Here is an 18,230-nt window from a genome sequence, read left to right as displayed (position 1 = left end):
CTACATAATTATTATTGAAATTTAATTTATACATTAATATACCTACCAACCTAATATTTACGAGGTAGGTACATAATGTACATAGTTATCTGGTTTTATGTATTTTTATTTAGCTCACAATACATGGTTGTAATACCGGGGCAAAATCAAAATATTGATGTAGTGGCATCTAATTATCACGTTTCTAAACCGAGTTAAATATAACAGGCAAAATATTAATTCTAAAAAATAGGTTATTGGATCAATATCTAGTAGACCAAAATGTTGTTGAATTTCTCTAGTAGATGGCGCTGGTCTTGAATAACCAACTACATGCGTCAAATAAGCATCAAACCCTGCAAAATTATTTTACTCGCAGTATTATTTTGATTAAACCAAAGAATTATTTATTTGAAAAAATGAAGTGTATTTTTGGTTTCAGTATTATACGTTTAAACTGGTGGTAATTATATATTGTAATCAATATAAAAATATATAGTAGCTAATATGATCAATGTTATGTTATCGTAAACGCTTCCATTTTGATCGCCATCTTTCGGATAGCTTTCACACGTCTACTTTCGCTAAATGAAACAAAATGAAGTACGTTGACAGAAGTGAAGTTCTGCTATAATATTAAATATACAAAGGTCGGTAATTTATATATTTTTTAAACATCATAGGTACATCATTTAGTTCCGTCTAAATAGTTTTATCGTCAGAGTTCGTAACTGAAATACGCTAAATGCTATCGAAGCCGCCCGAGCTAGGCAGGGTCATGATTCCCGTAATAATAACGCGCTAGTACAATAATATAGCAAACTTTTGTTTTAGATCGTTCCTGCTGATGAACACAATTACAAAGATTGTATTTTTGACGTAATTTCTCGGTCGAGAGAAATCAAAATGTCAACAACGAAGCAAGTCAAAGTTGACAATTGGGGAGTCTTCTTCCTGCAGCGTCTGAAGCATTTCTTCAACAGGACGGACTATTGCGACTTGACGCTGCAATTTCAAGACTTCGCCCAATTGAAAGTTCATCGTCTCGTCCTCAATGCCTGCACGGAGTACTTCGAACTCTTGGAACGAACGTGCGAAATGTACGACGACTGCTTGATAATGCCCGACGATCTGCAGGTGGACGTAGTCGTCCCCATAGTGAACTTCATGTACACCGGCCAGTTGGAGTACGAGCTCGGCCTCTACGATAGGCTGTATTCCACCGCTCAAATAATGAACATGACGGTGCTGACCAAACTGCTGGACGCGCAGAAAGGCGAGGTCGTGCCCAAACAGCCCAAGAAAGAGATATTCGTCATGAACGAACACCTCTCCAACAAGAGGATGATGTCCAAAGCGACAAATAACGACACCAACCACATCGCGAAGAAGAGGTTGATAACGCGAAGGCAATACGGGCCCGGTCCGGGACTCAGTAAAGGAGAAACAATTTTGAAAGGAATGCCCTCGAGCAGACTGGCGACTCCCAAACCCAAGTTTGACTCTCCTCGTCCCACGAGGTACGAGGTTCCCGAAGAATTGGAGAACGACGATATCTTCGAGTCCTCCTTTGCGGATATTTCCTACGAGAGCCGCCCTCTCATGAAGCCAGTCAAGAACCGCGACGTGCAAGAAAGTTCCGGAAGATCCCAGAACATTTATGACGAAGCTTCGTGTTCCAGGAAATTCGAAGAACTCCAGAGAGGAACTTCTTACAAGAGGCCTCGCTCGTCGTCCTCCGACACTCCGGAAGGGAAGCACATCGACCTGGAGCAAGTCAACGAGTTCGCTTACCAACAGAAGCTCCGGTCCGAATATGCGGTGCAGGACGAACAATCCGACGAAGAAATGTTTGACAATTTGAACATCGAGTACGAAAAAGATACTTCGCAAATTCAAATAAAAGACGATTCTAGCTTCCTTTTCAATCAAATCAACGACAATTCTCCCCAAAGCAAATCTTCCAAGACGCTGACGTCGAAAGATTCCAAAGCTAATTACAATCACGCTAAAATTATAAGCGAAGTTCTTAAGAAATACCCCCATCTTGTAAAAAATAACAAAAATATAAAGTTAAAGATCATGTCCGGCGGAGCCAACAAGTCTCAGTCTAGTCCCAAGAACTCTCCGCGACCGTCCCCCTCCGCCCAACAGAAGCGGTTAGCCGCCAACTCCTCCATGAAAATGTCTCACGAGGAAGACGAGTACAAGCCGGAATGGAATTACGTGAATAAAAATATGAATTCGGAGGCGATGGCCAAGCTGGTGTCTCTGGGGGCGGCCAACACGTCGGGCCCGTGGCTCTGCCTCATGTGTGGCACTCCGGGGAAGGCGCTCAACTTCTCCACCTACCAGAACTACTACCAGCACCTGGTGGGCGTGCACAAGGAGAAGATCTCCGCCAACATCTGCGAGTACTGCGGCTACAAGTCCGGCAAGAGGAACCACCTGCTGCACCACCTATACACCAAGCACAACGTGCCGCCCCCCTCCACCCACAGCTTCCCCAAGTGCAACCAGTGCTCCTACATAGCGCTCACCGAGGCCTTCCTCATCAAGCACAAGCTGTCCCACCTCGACAACCGAGAGTTCTCCTGCAACGTCTGCAACGCCCTGTTCCGCACCAGATCGCAGATGCTCTTCCACATCCAAGTGTCGGGACACAAGATAAGCCCCGACCGGAAAGCCACCAATCAGTGCGTCTACTGTAACAAGATATTCCTGAGAGAAACTAATCTCTATACCCATCTCAAGTTGGCTCACAAGGAGGTCGCCAGGAAGGACGGCATCATAGACAATTCCGACGAGGAAGATATCTACGACGACGAAATCAAGTACGCCGATAGTGGCGTCGGAAATAAATATTCCCACCAAGAGCACGTCAGTATCAAAGAAGAGTACGACGGGAAAATTCAAATCATTTCTAATGTTCTCAACAAACCCAGAAATTCCCAAAAACTACTTAACTCTCAACTTATCAACAGAAGTGCGGTAGAACAGGTGAGGAAATCCTTCGGACCTTCTATCAGGAAGTCCAACAGGGACGATAGCCACAATATCATGCACATGATGGAACAGAGCTCGGAAGCCGAGGCGTTGGGAAACGTAGCGAGCGGAATAGCGGCCAGTCTCGGACTCGTAGATCGGATTGTAGTTCTAAATGACAACGAATACATCCTTCAATCCGAACAAGGCGATACGATAGAACAAGACGCGAGTCACGTTCAAGTCGGCATCGATAACGATTCGGAAATGATACTTTCCAATCTACCCGGAGAAGGCTACCCTTCTCCGACGACGTTAGAAGTGAGTATGCCCCAATTGACTTCCACGACTCAGATTTTGTCTTCCAGAGTTATCAAACCGCCTCCGAAACTACAACCTGCGAGAAGTTTGGTAAACAACCAAAATCCGCCAATTCAGATAGTAGTTTCTGGACACCAACAATATAAAAATAACATCTCAGTGCCCGTAGTGTACACGACAAGTAGCGAATCTAAACTTATAGACTCTACTCCGTTACCCAAATTTGAACAGCCTCAGTCCGAAACTATGCAACTTCAAACTACTCCAGACGGTGGAACTGTAATGGTTCTTCAAGATCAAGACTACAATATGGCTTGCGCCCAAAATATTCCCAGTGACGGTTCCAATATTGTGGTTGTCTACAGTCATCCCTTAGAATCTGATGATAAAGAATACAGTCAAGGCGATGATCATCAATTTGCGGAACATCAATTTGAAAATGCCGATGAGAATCCAGAGATGGAATCGCAAGTTGAACATTTAGAAAGCGATCAGACGGAATCGGAGAATATTCTATCCGATCAGGGGCTCGTTCATGAAACTGTCGAAACTTGGCAGGAGGAGGGAACGGAACATTCGCAAGAGGACGATACTAAATGCGAAGACCTGGAAGTGCAAGAAGAAGTTTCACTAACCCAAGAGTTGGGCGATACACTCATAGAAGATCACAATGTGACCACTAGTGACGAGTGCCACGCACCTTGTGAAATCCAAAGCGGAGATATACCGCCCGAAGATAATGAGGTTGCCAACGAATCTAACGAAGTGGTCGTGACCGCACAGGAGACCGAGAATCAGTTGCCCTCTGATAGTAGCTTCTTGGAAAACACGGTGGAGGAAGAACCTTCTACCGAAGAAGTCTCTTCTAGCGTAGGTCAAGAGACCGAGATAATTCCAATCGATGAATCGATTCCAACTCAGCAGGATGATATTGACGAGCAAGATAATGTTATCGTGATGGATACAGAAGAAGCGATGGAAGTTGTTCACAGTGAAGAAAATATGGAAAATGAAATCTCCGTAGAAGCTGTTGAAATTGAATGTCCCGCCGAGAATGCGGACAAACTAGCTTCCGAATGGTCGGATGAAGAAGTAACGCTAAAAAAAGTACCCTCCCAGGATTTGGAACCTTCAGACTTACCCGAGGAAGTAATTTTACAAGAGAGTCAACCCATGGAAGTAGAAGAATCCATAGAAAATATTGAAAAAGAGGTTCAAAGGCACATGCAAGAGAAAGAACGAGATGCGGAGACAAAATCAGAGAGTCCGACTGTAGAAAATCCTAGCGAAGAGAACGATCTCAAAGCGGAGAACGATGAAACGGAAGTTTCAAAAGAAGATAATGGCCACGACCTCGACACTTCCAACGCTTCGTACAACAGCGACTCTGGCAGCCATTCCACATTGAAGCAAAAGACAGTAGAGAAAATCTCCAATCTTCTTAACGACTGGGAAGATAATGATTCACAACCGGAAGCTGTGGAAGAAGATAAGAAAAGTCCCAGTGCATGTCAGAAAGACACTAACATAGTTCGTTTAGTGAGTGACTGGGACGATGATGATGAAAAATAATGTCATTTCATTTCCAATTAATATTTAAGTAAATTAATACATTTATCATGTAAATGACGGATTATGACCTATTTTTATTTTTATAATTATGTTTTAAGACCATTCATTTTATAGGTGTCTGCACGATAATATATTTATATTGTAATCAAAAAATATAAACCCATGTGGTTTTATACATGCATATTTTAATTTATGCAGCTGCAAAAAATTAACTATCGTTTAATGTGAATTTTGAAAATAAAAATATATTTTCACTGAATCTAAAACCCTGACAAGTGGCCGAACAGAATTATGTATTTATTATTTCTAATACATACTCGAGAATTTAAGATTATATGCATATGTAAAACATTTAATGAAATAATTTGTTGAATGTTTGTAGTTATTTCCTAGTAACAATAATGTGTAATAATAAATTATATTGTTAATAATGCTGCTATCACAATAATATTAGGATTCTATTTTACATCTATTTAAGGTCGTTAGGCATCACAAACTGTGGATTGGATTTTATCACTTTAAAAAATCCACAAATATATCACGAAAATTTACTATTTTTAGTTACATATTTGTATTGAGACATTCTTTTTTTTTAAGTTAAGAGAATCTACGTATTTGGTAAAGGTTTTTAGTCAATATGGTGTATATTATGGTATTATTTATGCTATGTTAATTTGACAATGCCAGACTTAACATTGTGTTGCATGATTAAATATTTTGATAAGTATTAAAAAATATTTTTACCGAAGTTTGAAATTATTTATAAATTCCCACGTAACTGCTTGATATCCGAGACCAAATGCAATAGTGTGCACTATTATTCTATCAGAAATACAGTCATATTATTTTTTTAGGCATCTTAACATAGATAAAGAAGAATATGGAAGTCTGGGCATTTACGGGGCTTACGACCGTCATAGGCTGGTTTGAGTGATCACATGTAACATTAACCAATTCTACCTATGATTGACAACCATATGATAAATAACACCTATAATTGGAGATAATTTAGATTTGTGAACAAGTATTTGGACACACTCAAAATGTTGACAAATACAATCAGTTAGAATAGGGTATATTTCGGTGAAATGTGGCTCGGAAGCCACATGCGACTCTGACCTTTTGAGTGCGGCTCCAGCACTAATATCCTTCGACTACATATTTATACAAACAATCGTTTAGTGGCACGAACATTATTCAAAGCAAACTAAGAAATTGTCTTATTGAGGAGAACCCGTAAACGTACTATAAAAAAAACACACAAAATAAAACCCGACTTGATCAAATTTCAAAGGAGGTGCGAGGACATTATTCCCCCAATAAATAATAATAAACCATATCCGCTCCCTAGGTGGAGCATATGGAGTCCACAAACTGTCTCCAGGCTTTTCTGTCGGCTGCCAGCTCCCTTGCATCCTCCCAAGTCAGATCTGTGTCCCGAAGTTCTGACGAGAACTGCCGACGAATTGTCAGCAGTGGTCGTCCTGGGCGGCGCGAACCTGATGCCTTGTAAAAGATAAATAGTGTTGGGATACCTTACTATCAAAAGATTTTTTATCAATGAATAAAATCCATAAGTGTGAAATCAAGTTTTATTGAGTACCCGTAATTTAATAAAGGTCTAAAATAGGAATAACATGTTTCCTTCTTCTTCTTTTTCTGGATCCTAAGGATCTGTTTGTGTCTCCGCTTGTAGCTCTTGGGATGTTGACTCCCAGCTGTCTTTCCACCTTTTTGGAGGTCTGCGTCCTTCAGGGATTACTTGAAGGGTGATCCGCCATTGCCGGTCCCTAGCCCAGATGAGAAAGGAGGAGGGTTTATAGACTAGGCTAGCTACCTATCTATAAATAATAAAAAGGCTCATAGAACCACGGCAAAAGCCTCGAACAAGTTACCACTGATAATAAATAAAAGTATGAAACGGCTAGCCTCTCTTCATCCTTTAAAATTTAAGCTTCACATATGGTGAATAATTGCAATAGATTTCACAAAAATAGTATTTACCAAATAAAATTCAAATTAATGATCTTCTTTTAACCCTCATCCGCACCTGATGGTGCACGGGACACCGAATTGCATTGACTCAGTGTTATCTTGGTCATTAATTAGGTGAAATCATTGATTAGGTACAAGATAATCAGCTCTGCGCTTAAGATACCAGTCAAAGGTGACATTCAATAAATATTAAGGTGAAAAATAATTAATTTCTTTTCCTGGAAATTGAATCTGAAATCTCCAGTGCTGTAGCCAATCGCACTAACCGCTGTTCTATGGAAGTGGACAATTTTATGAAGCCTGTAATGATCATTACAAAGGAATACCATGAATATGTGTTGAATATAATAAATTATTTTATTTAGAAACAAAACTTTATATGTACAGCAGTTCTACGGTAAATTGTATACAATAATATTAATTAACTTCATTTTCATCCCAAGGTCTTGTAATTCTGACATTTTGCCAGTTTTCAATGTCAACATTCTTTATTTTTTCATATTCCTGTTCTAATGAAATGTCTCCGGGCTTTTTCATCTCTATACCCAGTTTCTTTGCTTCTTGTTCTATTATCCTCTTTTGGGAATAGTTATATCTGTAAGTAAATACCAATTTATATTATGTGAAGCCAAAAAAAATGAAATTTCGCTTTATTGAAAAAAAATCATTAAACTTGTAATGCTCAAAAAAATCCTTAAACATCTAAGTGGCATGCAGTGTCTTTCAGGCGCTAAACAATAACATACATAACAGAATATATTTTTTTGTATAAACTAGGACTATATTCAGCTGAAACACATGTAAATATTAAATAAAATAAACTTTTTCATAAACACAAACATAACTTTTTAATAGATTTATATTATCCACTGACACTTCGTGATAGTTAGATAAGCTAGATAGATAGATAAGCTAAAAATATTGGTTTTAATCTAATAATAAATTACAAACATAACCTTTACCTGATGCTGGAAAATTGTTTTAATCCAAAAGATCCTCCAATAATGAGTGCAAAAAATGGCACACCCATTCTAATAGATTTTCGTTTGGATAATTTTATCATCCTATTTAAAAATAATTTACCGGACATATTCGCTACTTAATGTATATATTTTTATGTCAATTGGGAAAATCAAAAAACTTATGTCAAATGTCACTTATTCGCTGATACAAAGATTATATATATACTAGCTGATATTTGACGAATCAAAGACAATAATTTCAAATTGTACTCACCAATTTTTTTCTTTATTGATAATGGGCAGAAGATACCTACCTACATACTGTTGAATGAAGCGAAACGTGGGCAATATTATAAACGTGGGCAGGCAGAATGGGGCAGCTGGAGGCGTTTGAAATGTGGGTGCTACAGGCGCATGTTAGGGATCTTTTGGTAGAGAGCAACAAAGTTTTAAGCAGTGCTGTGGAGTCTAGATGCTTACTAAATAAAGTAACATTTCAGCGGGCCAAATAGATAGGCCATAATATAAAACACCTCGGCCTGCTTCTGAAGATTGAGTAAAGCATGTACGAAGGCACAAACTACAGAGAACGACCTGGCCTATCCTACATAGACCGAATTATCTCCGACATGCCTTGTAACATATACGCCGAATTTACGAAACGAGCGGAGGATAGATACGAGTGGAGACTGACCATGAAAGATACAAACCAATCATCACACAGATTGTAACCAACGAAGAAGACTATCGTATTAGGTGAGTACCGATTGTTATCTATTTGACTGGCAACATTAGGCAGTTTGTTTAGGAATGGAATTTATCACCGATAGAGGCGCCAATAGTTCTATAGAGATTGAGAATTTATTATCATGGCCGATCAAAATATCGTGATATCTCCACACATATAATAAAAATATTTCAACTAATAAGTGAAAATCCTAACGCTTTTGACGTTTGATCAAAGATTTATGTCATTGCTTTCTTTCGAAGTTTATTATGTGAGTAATTTCAACTATTTATATTTTTACTTAACTCTTCTCCGTCTTAGAATTTCACTAATGTTAAAATGTAAACATACTATGAAATACAATCTGTTTATTTTTAATGGTTCGTTTAACAGTTTAAGATTCTGCGGGTATAAACTGCAGGACATATAATAGTCGGGTTATTCTATTACACGATGTTTTTAATTGTGTCGGTCTTCCAGTGACAAATGTTATGTTTTGGGTTCATTTTTGTTTTGTGTTTACCAGTTTCAGATTGCAGATAAACAGCTTAAAAATGTCTGTAAAGGTTAATTTTGAAATCGGACACGAAGCATCTATAAGAACTAAACGAACACCTGAGGGATTTACACACGATTGGGAAGTTTTTGTTAGAGGCATTGATTCTGCAGATATCAGCCAGTTTGTTGACAAAGTAGTCTTCCAACTTCATGAAACATTTCCTAAACCGAAACGAGGTAAGTTTACAGGCTTTTCTCTATCATTTTACACAATTCGATCGGTGCTACATTCGACTATCAACCAGATTCTAAATTACGATATGTCAAAATAATAAGGTCCTACTTGTGTTTTAGAAATTGAACTGTAGAAGTAAAACTAGACTCAAAAGTTGGAACTATACAAGTCTCCAGATAAGAGATGCTGTTTCAATATTTTTATTGTTGACATATCTAAATATTTTTAGTTACCCGAGTCCATTTCTCATTCATAAAATAAACCATAAATAAAATAGCAAACGGCTATTTCCCAATGTTCACATGTACTTAATGAATAATTAATTTACGGGACTTATAGTTTCCAGTATTAAAATTCTACAAGGTTGTAAGATTACATGTACAATGGATTGTTTTTGTATACAAACCTGAGTGCCCTAGATAATGCTGTTATTCTCCCCTCAGTCAATAGCTTTGTCCAATATTTTGAGTGTGATTAGCTGCACTAAGAGTCCTGATATAATTCTTTATATATAATTATAAATGACTACGGATTTTTTCTAGTTGTTAAGGAACCACCATACTGCGTGAAAGAGTCCGGATATGCCGGATTCAATTTGCCCATCGAAATATATCTGAAGAATGGAGACGAGCCAAAGAAAATCAGATTTAACTACGATCTCCACCTGCAGCAAGCCGGACCCGCAATCATAAAGACACAAAAGGAGAAATACGTGTTCCAGAACCCCACAGATGAGTTCCGTCGCAAGCTTTTCAAAGGCGGCGGAATGGTGGTCAACAATCCTACCTTCGCTCTCCATACGACCGTGGACCACGACCGCAACAGCGGGGATTCTTTCGTGGACGATAAACCTCAGCAGCTCATAGGGAAGCCCAAGCTGGGAGGCAACACTTCCAAGAAGCACAAGTCCAAGGAACACCGCAACGAAGACCTCCCGCGACCCTCCAACAATTTTGTAAATCTGTTCGGACCTCCCATTCACAAGACTTCTCGAATATCACCCGACCCCAAGAAACCTTCTCCGAACCCTAAAGTCGATAAAAAAGAAAAGGAAAAGTCCTACTCGGAGAAAGATAAACAAAAGTTGAAACACGACAGCAAGGAAAAAGAATACAAAGAGGATAAGTCCAAACAGGTCAAAGAAGAAAAAGAAAAATCAAAGGAGGAAAAGAGGTCTAAACCGCACAAGGAGCGGGATCCGGGAAAGGAGAAGAGCTCCAAGAGAGCGGCGGAGAGGCCCCCCTCTCCCGCACCCGCCACCAAGCGCCCCGCCCCCGCCGCGCCCACCCCCCCGCCCATCTCCCCCACTCCCAAACCCAACGGCTCCGCTGCGCCTAAAGAAGAACCCAAACCCGCCAAGTACCCCGACTTGTTAGACAATAAAAATAAACCTCAAATTTCTAAAGTGTCGGATAACATCCTGGCAAAAATGGAAAAGAAAGTAAAAAAAGATAAAAAGAGCCACGATAAAGACCGCGAAAGCAAGAAGGAGCACAAAAAGGATAAAGAACCCAAGCCGACGAATCCGGAACCCAAACCCAAAGAACTCCCTATCGTTAAAGACAAACCGGTCGCTAAACCGGATAAACCCTTCCACAAGTTGTCCCTCGAAGACTTTGTCAAGGATCCCGCCGACTCCGGGAAGTATTCCGACGGATCCAAGCACAGAGATAAAGGAGACCGCGAGAGGAAACACAAGCACAAGAAGAAAGACAAGAAACGAGAGGAATCTAGAGAAAAGAGAGAATCCGGTAGCAAAGAAAAAAAGCACAAAGCCGATAAGCACTCCAAAAAAGAAAAATCCCTCGTGGAAAGCGTCCATTCCCCGAGTGTGTCCGAAAAGGTGGAAAATAGTAGTATACCTCGGGAAATAGATAAAATTACTCCCATTCCTAAATTATTCAAGGAAAAAGATCGGAGCCAACTGACCATCTCCCCCATCTCCATCGACACGAGTTCGCAATCGAGTTCTAAAAGCAATTCTAAAACTAGCAAATCCTCAAAAAATCCCCTCGGTTCCATGATCGAGGCCTTGAGCTGTAGCTCTCATAGCGAATCCGACATATCCGTAATGTCCGAGGATGAGGATATGTCCTTGACGTCGGAAAACAACAGTAGGTCCGCCAAGCCTACTAACAAAACACCTATCGAACTGCTCAAAAACGAAATTCCCAAAGTTAAACCGGTTCCGGAAGTATCCAAAATTGAAAAACCACCCGCAGATAAAATGGAAAAGAGCGCGCAGGGCTCTAGCCATAAATCTAAAAATAAAGACAAACCGAATAAGCACGAGACGAAGGAAGAAAAGAAGCAGAGAAAACGAAAAAGCGGTTCCAGAGATGATTCCGAAAACAGCTCCAAGTCTTCTAAAGTTTCCGACGAACCGGACCACGTCTCCAAAAGCAAGCGCTTGGAAAATAGCGGTCTTTTGGAATCCACCTCCAGGGTCAAGCCGGAACCGTCTCCCCGCGTTAAAACCGACACCAAGGTGCAAGACGACGGCGTCTCCAGCAGCCTCAGCGACCACCCGCTCAAGTGCGACTCCCCGCTGAGCGAGGACCCCTCCCAAGCGGACCGCAAGCAGATCTCCCCCGACTACATGATCCAGCTCAAGGACCTGCAGCACAGGATAATGACCATACAGAGTAACGACGAGCTGGAAAGGGTGGTCAACCTGATAGCCGAGACGGGTAAGTACGAAGTTACCAAAAAGACTTTTGACTTTGATTTGTGTTTGTTGGACCGGTCCACAGTGCAGCAGTTACAAGAACTGATAGGTTGTGAATCCGGGGCGTAATCCCGTTACTTCCGCTCTCCGGTTATGTATACTCTTACATATTCTCACCCTAGAACCTTATCTTCACGTACACACGCCCGAATCACTCCTTTAAAAGATGTTTATGTACATTAGTCTGTTCATTATTTGTATGTTTTAATGTTTTTATTACGGTTGATTTGTATACCCTTAAGAAACGTAATAATGTTCAGCGTGTTGACTTTAAGAACCCTCGGGGCATTATATGAATATACCGTCATCGCAGAGTGAAAAGTGAGCTTGTGGATGAGCATGAGCATTCCCTATTTTTAAATTGGTTAGTAAATTAGCAATTGACAATCCGTACTATTCTTGTTGAAATATTAAAAGAAATTAGGGAGATTTGGTGTATTAAACTATCCATATTTCAATCGTAATGAAGAACTTACAATACGTGACATTCTTGTGACCCTTGTTACTGGTGTGTAGCCTGTTGACAAATTTACTGCAAACAGTGAAACACTGGTTTTCCAAAACCATGCGTATGCATAATAATACAATATATTTGTTGCCTACTTACTAAAATGCTCCATTGCAATATGCAAGTAATAATTAATACTTTTTGTTTTCATAAATATGTATTGAAAGGTTTTTTTTTAAATCCTTTTGAGAAAAAAATCCAAGAGCGTGTCTATTCTATATTCCTCCTGGGTGAAAATAGCCCATTGTGCGCGTAATGTACTATGCTCTCCCCATACTGACTGAGCGAGCGGCCTCTAAATGCAAATTGCTCAGTCCGAACTCTCCTAGGGCTGAGTCTAGCATTATCAGTTCTCGTCATACACAAAGGCACGTCTGTATCCTTGTGGCGCGCTATCAAGGCAGTTGTGTGGTGGCTCGCTCGCTCACATCGCGGATAAAGATCCGTGTCTTAATGTGATAAGAGTTTTGTGGTAACAACACACTGTCTCTGGACTTGCAATGTTCAGAATATACAAATAGAAGAGATGTGTGGAGGAATATAGGAGAAGGCAACACCCCGCCCCCCTCCTTTATTACCCTAATCACACGCTATCTGTAATAGTCACACGGCAGGCATATTTGTCCCGTGCTGCAGATGAAGTTAAGAAGTTGAAATTTTTTTTTTTTTAATTAAATAATCCGTATTTTAATTATTAATAACTTCGAAAAATTACAGGTTTTTAATATAAAGTTCACAAATGAAATGTGACTCGTATAATTATGTGTAAATTTAATTTTATGAACATATCATTCATAAGTAAAGTGTTTACGGTACAAGGAATATGGATGGAAATACTTGGCTGCAAAGCCCCGAATAATATATTTTTAAATTGCTGTAAAAACGGCCAAATCACAAGTCACTTGTCACTCTGCGATGATGGTATTTTGTTTTATTTTATGTGATATTTCTCTTGTTAAGAAATGACTTGTACTTATTGTGAAGTATTCGAATGTCCTCTGTGTGCGTAATTTGAGTAATTGGACCCCTTTGTGGAGAGATGCTTCGTTTGACAAAATTGTTACCATTATTTTAACTATGAACTTCCCGTTCCCGATGCCGGAATAGAAATACTAAATGATATTTTTGTACGAGCTTATTGTACTATCTGTGAAATATTCTCCTTACCTCGTTCATTTCCCCGGAGAGTATTACCGCATTTTTGTTACTGTATTGTTATATTTCAAATATATTTAACATGTGCATACTAAGTATTATTGTATATAAGCAAATGATCCGGAACTCTACAAAATATTCATTCTCCATTGGTTCTCTTCGTTGGTTTTAATTTAATTTTAGACAATGCATAATCTAAGCGTTAATTGTTTAGTTATACTAGATAATATATGAACGCTAATAATGTTGAAATACTATCTGTTTTCCACCAATGTACAGTCATATAAATTACATATTTATTGTTCTCCATTAACTCATTAACAATACCGCAACGTTTTTACTTTTTAAATGATAATGCTTGTAATTGTTTTTCTAATCGCACTGTTGATTGAGCAATAATTGCCACCCAGCTATTGGCACTTTGAGTGGATTGGTTTTATCAATATTGATTTGCAGCTAAATCTTACTTTCCCGTTATTTATTTAACTTTATTCAAAGTGTTCATATTTCATGGTTCATATTATATATACCTATAATTTCGGAAGACCTGCGATTCCATTGAAAGTTTTTAAATCGCCTGTTCATGAGAGAACTGCTCTTCCGAACCTAGCGGTGTAAATTTAAAAATGTAATTTTTAATACTTTTAAGTATCAGTAATAACAAAGTCAAATAAATCGTAAGTAATTAAAATGTCACAATGCAAGTATATGCCGAGTCGCCCTTGAGGTAGTATTTTACGAAAATGGCGCTATATAAATTATCCGTAATTAATTGCAAAAAATTAATATTCAAATTTACAACTAAATCGTGCAACACTTAAATGTTCTTTTTCTTTTTAATTGAAATTTTAGTTGGTTAATACCACTATTTCCAAACATCATTTTCAAACAGCATACGGTGTTTGAAAATGATATTTAGAAATAGATGATGTTTAGAATAATGATTTAGGTGATGCGGAATGCATCAAAACACATGTCACAATAGATTTTTAAAAATAATGATATATACCAAGTAAATCTGAGATAAAGCTGAGATAAGCATTATCAATAAAATTAAGAAAGGTGTGTTGAGATGGTTTAGACATGTAGAACGAATGAGTGAGGAAAGAACGGTAAAACAAATTTATGAGGCGAATGTTAGCGGGAAAAGGAGCAGAGGAAGACCGAGAAAAACATGGCACGATCAGGTATGCCAAATACTTGAAAGTGGTCAGGTTAGGAGTCGTAACTATCGGCGGGTATGTATGAGGAGATGCATGAACGTGGAAGAGGCTAGAATGTTTGCAAGGACAGAGTGGTGTGGCGCTCTATTCTCACTGCCTACCCCTGCGGGGAAGCGGCGTGATGGTTAGTTATTTAGTTAGTTTTACCAAGTAAAACTTAAATTAAGAATGGATAGATATTACCACAAAGTGATTGCCGAATCAATTACTGAAAGTAATTTATTTTGATGCATAAATTAATGTTCTGTTCGTTCTAAACTATTTCTTCTTAGATTTATTTTTATTTTTTTTACTAACTATTTGAACACCATAACATTTCATTGAACACATACGCCCAATTAGCATAGGCAGTGTTTCCATGCCATAAAAATATGAAAATATGCGTGTAATATCAGATAATATACTAAATCAATGGTGCCAATAACTGGGAGGTGTCAATAACAACACCCATGCTCACCTTACAACAATAGCGGTGGCAATTACATAATAAACATTTGATTTAAAAAAAAAGTGAATATTGTAGGCAGTGCCAAAATACCAATAATACTATTATCTTAAATGTAATAATCCAAATTTTGTATGTACATAAATGGGATATTTGTTATACTTCACTACGCCTAATAATAGCTAATTTAGTTATTTAAAATATATTTATGTTTGCTGGTGATGATAATATAATAGTGTATTGAAATGTCTTAATAATAACAGACTCTCCATTTACCGGTATCACTTTAAACGGAACATTCAAAATTCCATAGTTTAGTCCGGAATGCACAAATCCATATTAAAATCATTTAAAAAAGAAAGTCAAATGAGTTTGTTCAGACAACTGTCCGTTGTATCTTGTAAATACCAATATTGGACCGCTCTTGGACCAATATTGGTTGGACCGCTCTTGTAAATCTGATGCATTTGAGATATCTTACGCCTTGCACCTAACTTCCGATGGTACGATCAATCAGTGTGAGATTATGTGCGGAGTGTAGTGCAAAATATTACAAATGCACATTTTTGATCTAAGCGTTTCAGCCAATGCGCCGCTAAGATGGAACTGATTTTTTTATGTGTATGTGTAGATAGGTAATACTACGATACTACCGACCCTTATCCGCACCCATTGGTGCGTAGGGCACTGCGTCAAATTGATGCAATGTTAATTTGATTGTTTATTACACGAAGGCGAGGTCATCAGTCCAGGGTAAAATTAAATATTAGTTTTGTACTGACATTTCTTGGTGGAACTGCATATTATGTAATAAAATAACATAATATGCTATATATAGTTTTTCCGCATTTATTTCAACACATTGTTTGCGGGAAACGCTTAAAGCGTCTTTTACATACAGTTGGTAGAGAGTGGGAGACACTTATAAGCGTTCTATTTGCTTACTTTTGGTAGAGCGCGAGATGCCAAAAAAACACAGATTGTAATTAGGTTTTGCGGTTATTTGTGATTAGTATACGACCCTAATTAGTATACTAATTAGAGTCGGGGTTGATGAAAAAACCACCCGACTACAATGTCTTAATTGATCGGTGACCAGATTTCTTCATTAACGACATCATCCAACCAGCCTGGTAACATGAAACCAGGTCACTGGTGAAATAAAATTGATGTGGAATAAACTATATAGTTGTTATTTTATTATATAACATGAAATAAATATTATAGTGAAAAAACACCTATATTTATTTCATCCGCCTTCGTAGTGTAGCGGTAAGCACATTTGGCTACCATTCCGGAGTGCCCGGGTTCAGATAGGTTATAGGAATATAATTATGGAATTGTGCATTTTTGTATATTTTTCGGATTAACATAGACATTTGTTTGGTGGCGGTTTTTTTACCGTCCGTTCCGGTAAATGGAGGATTTGCTAAAAGTATTTTTATGAAATGTGCATAAATATAGTTGTAGATATATGTATAAAGCCTGAGGGATAGATACTAATTCTATAGTATTGTATTAATAAATAATGTCTATGAGTACTAAGGTTAATGTAGGATAATATTTATTTGTGAAGATATTTTACTATACATAGTTGATAAAAATATATTAGTGGTTTTCCTAGAAATATAGTGCCTCTAAGGAAAATCGTACTATAAAGGTAATGTGCGTCCAGGACCATGTTGTATTTATATATACACAGTGAAACCTCTATCTATCGTTTTTAAAGGGACCTATTGAAATAAAGTATGAACAAGGGAAAAAAAATTATGCGGGATTATGAGGTCAAAAAGATATCGTCTTCCCAATCTGCATACCCATTGGCAGGTGAAAATTCTAAGGAGAATAATAATTGGTGTCAGTTTGTGGTCCCGTAGTTAGTGTTGCGGACCTTAAGTCAGAGTTTCTCGGTTCAATTGAGCCGCTTAGGCTCACAGAAATGGTGCGAAATTGAAATAATTGTGTTAATAGTAAAAACACAAATTTTTTTCAAACTAATTTAAAAATACAAATTATTGATGTTAATCTTCTTCTTCTTCTTCTTATTTTAGGCCTTACGGCCTGTTTTTAAGAGGGATTAGCCTCCTGCAACGTCGATTCCCAGCTATCGGCCCATCTCTTTGGTGGTCTGCCCGGGAGTCGTCTACCATGGGGTTGGCCGTACAATGCGATGTGGGGGAGTCTGGATGGTTCCATTCTCCTCACATGCATACCATTGTCTTCTTCGTTGCCTTCCCCACCTAACGACATCTTCGATTTCGCATATTTCCCTGATCTTGGCATTTCTCAATCTATCTCGAAGACTCTTGCCTGTTATGCTTCTCAGAGTCTTCATTTCTGACACTATAAGCGTGTTTTTTGTGGCAGCGGTGTCTGCTCTACTTTCGATTCCATACGTCATGATGGGTCGGACACAAGTTTTGTATATCTTGATTGATGTTAATAAATAAATAAAATATTTTTATTAAAAAAAAAATACAAACTGAACAGAACCAAAAAAATATTAAAGTTTATTTCATCGTATCTGTGATCGACATTTGTTTTTTTATTGTTTCATTTCTGTGGGTCAACAGTATATTTTCATCTTTGAAAAAATAATTTTTCCAGCATCACTTATTGAATGTGTGAAATAGAAATTTTCAATTTTTCAAAAAGTTTGGATGCTTCTGAAAATGAAGGTTAGCAGCGGCTCCTCTTTATCAATATCGACCTCTTCTGCTGGACCTGTCAACCGTGCATCACACAAGCTTTTGATATTTTTTATCCCATACGTTGGAATATTGCTGTTGAATGGAAGAAAATCGAGAATATAAAAAAAACACAGACAAAATATACCAAATATGCAGCGTAATTCAAACGATGTATGCGGTAAAATGGTGATATAGAAACGATCAATG

General features: G+C 38.2%; 3 protein-coding genes across 3 annotated transcripts; 2 read left to right on the top strand and 1 right to left on the bottom strand.

The window, feature by feature from the left end:
- Positions 1 to 527: 527 nt before the first annotated feature.
- Positions 528 to 5,600, top strand: Cp190 (centrosome-associated zinc finger protein CP190). The gene is made up of 2 exons (XM_088261007.1): positions 528 to 629; positions 814 to 5,600. The coding sequence occupies exon 2, from the start codon at positions 886 to 888 to the stop codon at positions 4,855 to 4,857; it is 3,972 nt and encodes a 1,323-aa protein (XP_088117133.1). The 5' UTR covers positions 528 to 629; positions 814 to 885; the 3' UTR covers positions 4,858 to 5,600.
- Positions 5,601 to 6,435: 835 nt separating this feature from the next.
- Positions 6,436 to 8,042, bottom strand: l(3)neo43 (cytochrome c oxidase assembly protein COX16 homolog l(3)neo43). Its single transcript, XM_088261008.1, has 2 exons — positions 7,815 to 8,042; positions 6,436 to 7,447 (listed from the first exon to the last, which is right to left on the bottom strand). Exons 1-2 carry the CDS (start codon positions 7,940 to 7,942, stop codon positions 7,270 to 7,272), a joined length of 306 nt encoding a protein of 101 aa, XP_088117134.1. The 5' UTR covers positions 7,943 to 8,042; the 3' UTR covers positions 6,436 to 7,269.
- Positions 8,043 to 8,616: 574 nt separating this feature from the next.
- ear (ENL/AF9-related super elongation complex transcription factor) lies at positions 8,617 to 13,746 on the top strand. Its single transcript, XM_088261004.1, has 3 exons — positions 8,617 to 8,812; positions 9,068 to 9,276; positions 9,817 to 13,746. The coding sequence occupies exons 2-3, from the start codon at positions 9,096 to 9,098 to the stop codon at positions 12,069 to 12,071; spliced, it is 2,436 nt and encodes an 811-aa protein (XP_088117130.1). The 5' UTR covers positions 8,617 to 8,812; positions 9,068 to 9,095; the 3' UTR covers positions 12,072 to 13,746.
- Positions 13,747 to 18,230: the final 4,484 nt, after the last annotated feature.

The sequence above is a fragment of the Brachycentrus maculatus genome, unplaced genomic scaffold (genome assembly GCF_059751285.1).
Source record: "Brachycentrus maculatus isolate JH-2025_06_01 unplaced genomic scaffold, ASM5975128v1 h1tg000147l, whole genome shotgun sequence".
Classification (NCBI taxonomy): domain Eukaryota; kingdom Metazoa; phylum Arthropoda; class Insecta; order Trichoptera; family Brachycentridae; genus Brachycentrus; species Brachycentrus maculatus.
This window is presented reverse-complemented; position numbering and strand designations above follow the sequence as displayed.